The sequence below is a fragment of the Carlito syrichta genome, unplaced genomic scaffold (genome assembly GCF_000164805.1).
Source record: "Carlito syrichta isolate Samal-C Ts95f unplaced genomic scaffold, Tarsius_syrichta-2.0.1 Scaffold317439, whole genome shotgun sequence".
Classification (NCBI taxonomy): Eukaryota; Metazoa; Chordata; class Mammalia; order Primates; family Tarsiidae; genus Carlito; species Carlito syrichta.
The window spans coordinates 240,939-247,436 of record NW_007261535.1 but is presented as its reverse complement, the minus strand read 5'-3'; the positions used below and the strand labels follow the sequence as shown (position 1 = coordinate 247,436).

The following is a 6,498-nucleotide window of genomic DNA, read 5'->3' as shown; positions in this document are numbered from 1 at the left end:
GGGACATCTCGCCGGTCCTGAAGGACCCCGCCTCCTTCCGCGCCGCCATCAGCCTCCTGGCGCGCCACCTGAAGAAGATGCACGGCAGCCGCATCGATTACATCGCAGGCGAGTGACCGCCGCCTTCTCCTGGCGGGGCTGCCCGGGGGAGGGGAGTTGGAGGGGATGGAGGACCCTGCGGGCGCTTGGTGTCGCTCAGGCCCCCACGGGACAGGCGGACCCAGCCGCGGGGTCCAGGGTCTCCCAGGAGTGTCCAACCTGAGTCCACTGGGTCCAGCTTCCTTGTCCCCTTCTGCAGTCCGTGTGGAGCACCTACTGTGTGCCAGGCCCTTCTCTGGCATTAGACTGTTCAGCGCCCCCCAGGGAATGGAGAAGTCCCCGGGGACACAGTCCTGCCAGACTACTCTCTCCAAGGGCATGAGCACTCACTTGCTGCAGGAAGCCCTTTCTGACCTCACTCCAGGCAGGGAAAGGGTGCCTGAGCTTCCCCCTCACAACTCAGACCACCCGGAGAGATGGCTGGTGTCTGTCGCTGCCACCCTTGTGGACAGAAAGCCCTGGGCAGAGCAGCCCTGGGAAAGGGTGGGAGCCCTGTGTGAGGCCCGCCAGCCTGCTGAACCGCTTCGTTTCCACCAGCCCAGTGGGGGCCGCTGAACTCTGAGAGAGATCTAGATACTTGACAGCTAAGTGGCCTGAAAGATGGGCCGGGGTCTGCACCCTGACTTCCCAGCAGTGCCCCCATGGGGAGGTGCTGGGTAAACATTTCCCAATGGTGGCAGTTATCGGCCTTAGCTGCAGCTGACAAGGCCACTGCTCTGTCACCGTCATGACCACTGTCACCAGCCGGCCTGGCCCACAGGGATCCCCATGTCACTCCCAGGCTCTCACCCCAACAGGCCTAGACTCCCGAGGCTTCCTGTTCGGCCCCTCCCTGGCCCAGGAGCTGGGCCTGGGCTGCTTGCTCATCAGAAAGCGGGGGAAGCTGCCAGGCCCCACCGTGTGGGCCTCGTATGCCCTGGAATACGGGAAGGTGAGGGGGCAGGGGTGGCCAGAGGGCAGGGCCAGGCCACCCTTCCTCAGTTCCCAAAGGTACTGGGGTGGGGGGCAGGTGGCACCGCTGTGGTTAAACATGAGCCAGGCTCAGACGGAAGCAGCAAGGTGAAGCTGGGACTGGGTTGGGGTGGCCACTTGTCAGCTCCCAGCCTGTGCACCAATCTGTTTTCTCTGGGCAACTGAGGACCCGTGTGCTTCCCGCCCACAGGCTGAGCTGGAGATCCAGAGAGATGCCCTAGAACCCGGACAGAAGGTGGTTGTCGTGGACGACCTGTTGGCCACTGGTGGTGAGGGTCTCCCAAGCAGACAGCCCAGGCTGAGGAGCTGGCCTGGCCCCAGTGCACTGGCAGGAGTGGGAGGGGGTGGGATCTCCCCTCAGTTGACCGGCGCCACAGGAGCCTCGTGGCCGGCCAGTCCTTCCTCCCAGGACTGGCCCGCACACGGGGCAGCCCGGGCTGGAGCTGTGGCCTCGCCCTCCCCAGGAACAATGCATGCAGCCTGTGAGTTGCTGGGCCGCCTGCAGGCTGAAGTGCTGGAGTGCGTGAGCCTGGTGGAGCTGACTTCCCTCCAGGGCCGGGAGAAGCTGGGCTCCGTGCCCTTCTTCTCCCTCCTGCAGTACGACTGACTGGTGGGAGGGCATCGCCTCGGACCGCTGAAGCTGCTGTGCCAGCCCCCAGGGTACCAGCCGCCCACCTGAAGCGCAAGTCCTCAGCTGAGTGACTCCAGTGTTTGGTGCCCCAGGCCCCACAGCTGCTGGACGTGCCAAAGTCCAGGAAGGCGGAGACTGTGAGAAGAGCCATGCCAGCCCAAGTGCAAAAAACAAAATGAGAACAGAGTAAATGGCCTTGCCACATGCTGTCTCCTGTCATTGCATTGTCCAGGGCGGGAATGGTGTCGTCTCTGAGCCTTAGCCTCCTGTGAGATGGGCTGACGGCAGTGCTGTGGATGGGTTCCATGCAGAGTACCTGCCATCTGGCATTCCTTGCATCCGGGTGCCATGGGTACAGGGCCATGGCCCCATGCTTTAGGGTGCAACCTGAGGTTCAGTGGTGATGCAGAGCCTGTCAGTGAGATCACACTGCGAGCAGCCTCCTGGTTCCAAGTACTATGAGCCTGGTGGTCCAGGCACTGCATTATCTGTGTTATCTGAGGACTCTAGAGGTTGGAGGTGCTAAATCCAGGTGGCGGAGGCCCTCATGGAGGCTGCAAGGCCGCCTCCCTGTCTCCCCAGCTCTCGAGGCTGTCTACACACTGACCAGGTGGTTTCTGCTGGTGTCCTCTGATCAGCACCCTGTGGCGACACTGGGCCCACCACAATGACTCAGGCCATCTCCCCATTTTGAAATTCTTAATACCCAAGTGCCCTTCTGCCACATGGGGTCACGTCCACAGGGCCAGGACAGGGACCTCCAAGGGAGGGACTGCATGCTACACTTTCCCCTAGCCCGCTGCCCTAACACCCCAGCAGGTGCTGAGATTTGGCTTCCCTTCACCAAAGCAGCAAGAGACCACCGGCAGCAACCAGTTTACTAGCAACACAGCACATGTGACCCACAAGGCCGGGTCCAACCACGGCCAGGAGGCCTCAGGGGCTCAGAAGGGAAGAGTCTGTCATGTGTAAGGGGATAAAACAAGCACGGGGACCCAGGCCTGAGTGCTGTGTCTTGGTAGCTGCTGGGCTCACAGCCCCTCCTCGATGCGGGCATGTTGGGCCAGGCGTGCTGTGATGGCAGCCAGGTCAGCGGCCTTGTCCAACTTGATGTAGGTGTCAGCACGGATGCGGTGGAGGCTGAGCCAGTCGGGCAGCAGCTCAGAGAGAAGCAGCAGGTGCTTTTCCATCTCGCCTGCAGAGGTAGGTCAGTGAGGTCACGCCCAGCACCCACAGACTGCACTCCCATGACCAGTGCAGCTGCCAACCCACGCCTGTTTGCTCACAGAGCGTCAAGGCCCCATCAACGGGCCTCAGGGCAGAGTGGTCCCCAGCAGAGGCCTGGGCTCACCATCTGTGCCAACAAGTGGAGAACACAGTGATGGGACACCAAGTGGTAACCCTGCAGTGGAGGCCCCATGAAAAGGCCCTAAGGCTGGGGGCTGGAGACGGTGACCCTGAGGAGGGTGCAGCACCCAGCACAGGCTAGTGCACACAGCAGGTGCTCAACACACATCTGGTGAATGGACCAGACCCACAATGGCACCCCTGGGTGGGAGCCTGGGAGCATGCCCCTCCCCACCCACATACCAGGGCTCAGGGCAGCGCGGCAGCTGCCTGCCATCCTGGTGCAGACCGCCTCCATGCTGAGTGCTGGCTTGCGCTCTGACACGAAGATGCCACGCAGCACGCGGGCCAGCTCAGGCAGCCGCTCTAGCCGCTGCAGCCGCTGCTCCTGCTCTGGGCGCCGTGTCATCTGTGCTAGCTGCTTCTGTGCCTCCTTGGCCCGGACCTGCAGGGAGCGCAGGAGGCCAGTGGGCGGGAGGCAGTCACCAGGTCCCATGGTCCCCCAACCCATCAACACCGGGGACTCACGCGTTCCAGCAGGTCCTGGGACACCCCCTTCAGGGCGCTGGGCGGGGTGGCGGGTGGGGTAGCCGGCAGGGCTGGGCAGGGGGACTCGGGGCTGCTGGGCTCGGCAGAGCGCAGGGCCAGCTGGCTCAAGGCCTTCTCCATCTGCAGAGGAACAGGTCGGGGGCAGTCACGAGAGACAGGCCCAGCCCTGAGGAGCCCCTCACCCTCGCCTGGACTCCCTGCCAGGAGCCCGTGTCCCTCCAGGCGCAGGTTCACCCGGCGCACCAGGGGTCTGTGCCTATCAGGGTAGCTCCTCTGTGGGGGCAGAGCAGCACTGGGCACAGACAGAGGCTGCAGCTGGTGACTGAGGTATGTCCCGCCGTCCTGGGCCCCCAGCCAAGGTGAAGGCAGATGAGGCTTTGGGTGCCCCATGGAGGCTCTACCTATTACATCTGGCATGCGAGAGGGGCTGGTCCCCACCCAGGAAGAGCAAGGCACAGAGCACAGCAGCCTCACCCTGGGTGACATCAGGCTGCGGGCCCGGGCCAGCACCTCCCGGGCGGTGGTGAGCTTCTCGGTGGTGGGCGGCTGGGGCAGCACGGCTGGCTCGATGTCCGGCACCTCATCCACATTGAAACGTGGGTGCCAGCGGGTCAGCTGGTCCTCAGGCACCACCAAGGGGGGGTTCAGAGAGGCCAGGAAGACCTGTGAGAGAAGGTGGCGGGAAAGGTGACCCAGGCAAATCACAGACATGGGCAGGCTGCGTGAGGGTGAGACTCTCTGGGCTCCCGTCCCAGCTGGGCAGCCTTCAGCAGGTCACTTGACTTCTCTGTGCCTAGGCGCTCAACTAGCAAGGAGAGCACACAGCCAGCAGTCACTAGAGACCACTGGAGTCCCCTCGTCCCCGAGCCTGCAACTCTGAGTGCACCAGCGCTCAGCTGGGGCAGAATGACTCAGCCCCCACTCCCTGCCATCAGCAGGGTGGGCACCCTTCCCTCCAGCATCAGGGCCAGGCTATGGATGGCAGGGACCTCTGGGCACTGGATGAGGTGCCAAGGGTGGTACAGATGCCTGAGCCCATCTACGTCATGTGGCCCCATGTATGCCACAGGGCTCATCTACCCCACGGGGACCATATACGCCATGGGACCTGGTCCACTCAGAGGCCCCGAGCTTACCCTGTGGTGCTCCTTCACCCGCTCCACCAGCTTCTGCCTGAAGACCTGCCGCCGCTGCAGGAGGCGTGAGGCCGTGAGTGCTGAGGTGGCACCAGTCTCTGCAGGGAGAGTCCAGGCCTGAGCCAGCAGGCTACCCACCACCACTCCACGCCCATGGTCCCAGGCAGCACCCCGCATCCATTCTCAAAGAAACAGGCAGGGCAGGCACACCTTGATCCAGCACTGGCTCGATGGTGAGCTGGTAGTCCGACCTCCGGACGCCGTCCTTGAAGGTGGGGACATTGCGCTCCTGGCGGAAGCAGTAGCAGTCGGGATACACAGCCTTGATCTGGCCAATGCTGCGCTCCTCGAAGCGCCTGTGGGAGGCTGAGGTCAGGAGGGCCTGTCGGGCACACCCAGGCTACCACGCCACACCCGCCACTCACCTGCGTGTCAGGTCCTGCACGGCCCGCTGGACCTTGGCAAAGGTGGCTGTCTCGGCACGGTTATGCAGCATGCCCACCACAGTGTCCATGCTGCGGAACATCTCAGCCAGCACCTGGTACTTGAAGGGCAGCACCAGCCCCGGAGGCCCGGGCTGCACCAGCGAGTGGAAGCGCTGGTAGGCAGGCGCCTTCTCACTGCTGTGGGGAGGGAGTATTCACTTGAGACACTCCAAAGGGGCCCGGTGCCGAGGGGCCCACCAGGGAGACACCTGCGGAGCTGTAGCATCGGGACTGAAGAGCCCGAAGACCCTGCTCTGCCACCCACCTGGCACCCCAGGGAAGCTGTGATATCTCTGCAGCCCAGCTTCCTAGGCTCCCAGAGGTGATGGGCAACAGGGCCTAGGATGGGGCTTGAATCCACCAAAGCCCTTGAGGCTGGAGCTACCCCTGTACAGGTGGGGGCGGGGGATGCAGACAGTAAGCTGCAATCTGCTTCGGGGATCTGGCTCTGTACCCCGATACTGGCCATCTTCCTGGGAGGAGCCCCAGCCCTCTACCCAGCCCTGACCCCTACGGTCCTCCCTAGCCCTTTCTTGGGGCCTGTCCACCCGCCCAGGACTCACCATGACTGCTTGGGAGGCTCCTCAGCCCCTGGCGTGCTGGTTGCCCCAGCATCCTCTTGGGCACTAGCTCTCAGCGCCTGGACCTGCACACCCAGTTCCCGTGCCCGCTGCAGGCACGACTTGAGCTCAGAGATGGCAACCTTTGAGGGGACCTGGGGACACAGGGTGCTGTCAGGTCAGGCGGCCACCCCATGGTCACCCACAGCCTGTTCTGGACCCGACCTCCTCACCTTGTTCTGCTGGGCTGCTAGGTGGGGCAGCTGACCAGCTGAGGGCAGGGCTTCCTTTGTCTTCTCGCCCAAAGAAGACTGGGAGAAGCTGGCGGTGGCCGGGGAGTTGGGTACAGCTGGGGATCTGGTGGTGCCCAGGGAGTTGGTGGTGGCCAGGGAGTTGGGGACAGCCGGGGATCCAGAGTCGGAAACCTAGCAGGAGGAACCCCAGAGTGAACACGGGACAAGAACCGGTGCTTTTGGCTCTGCAGAGGAACCGCTGGCAGGGTCAGAACCCAGCTCCCAGGGCTGAGTGTCCCCACCCCTGAGGATAAGCCGAGAGGTGAGAGGGCGGCCGTGTAACCAGGCCCTGGCTGGAACCCTGCGATGGCCTGACAGCGACCTGCCCGGGAGCCCTGCGCAGCCCCTGCAGAGCCCCCCTCCTCCGCGGCCACCGCGGCCTCCAGGCCAGGCCTCTACCCTCGGCGCCACCTACCGCCCAGGGCC

The 6,498-nt window shown here is 63.9% G+C and overlaps 2 protein-coding genes across 2 annotated transcripts in view; one reads left to right on the top strand and one right to left on the bottom strand.

Annotated features, from left to right (window-relative positions):
* Window positions 1-6,498, bottom strand: part of CDT1 (chromatin licensing and DNA replication factor 1) — a 38,018-nt gene that overhangs the window by 114 nt on the left and 31,406 nt on the right. Inside the window, exons 2-11 of the mRNA XM_021707411.1 lie at window positions 6,013-6,204; window positions 5,783-5,922; window positions 5,160-5,357; window positions 4,945-5,090; window positions 4,735-4,832; window positions 4,073-4,261; window positions 3,578-3,718; window positions 3,293-3,494; window positions 2,734-2,897; window positions 2,698-2,703 (exon numbers count right to left, since the gene is read on the bottom strand). Of these exons, the coding sequence (XP_021563086.1) occupies window positions 2,734-2,897; window positions 3,293-3,494; window positions 3,578-3,718; window positions 4,073-4,261; window positions 4,735-4,832; window positions 4,945-5,090; window positions 5,160-5,357; window positions 5,783-5,922; window positions 6,013-6,204 (1,470 nt within the window). The 3' untranslated portion in view covers window positions 2,698-2,703. The remainder of the gene's footprint in view (window positions 1-2,697; window positions 2,704-2,733; window positions 2,898-3,292; window positions 3,495-3,577; window positions 3,719-4,072; window positions 4,262-4,734; window positions 4,833-4,944; window positions 5,091-5,159; window positions 5,358-5,782; window positions 5,923-6,012; window positions 6,205-6,498) is intronic.
* On the top strand, window positions 7-1,863 carry APRT (adenine phosphoribosyltransferase). Its single transcript, XM_021707405.1, has 5 exons — window positions 7-108; window positions 897-1,030; window positions 1,262-1,340; window positions 1,536-1,681; window positions 1,845-1,863. The coding sequence occupies exons 1-4, from the start codon at window positions 78-80 to the stop codon at window positions 1,676-1,678; spliced, it is 387 nt and encodes a 128-aa protein (XP_021563080.1). The 5' UTR covers window positions 7-77; the 3' UTR covers window positions 1,679-1,681; window positions 1,845-1,863.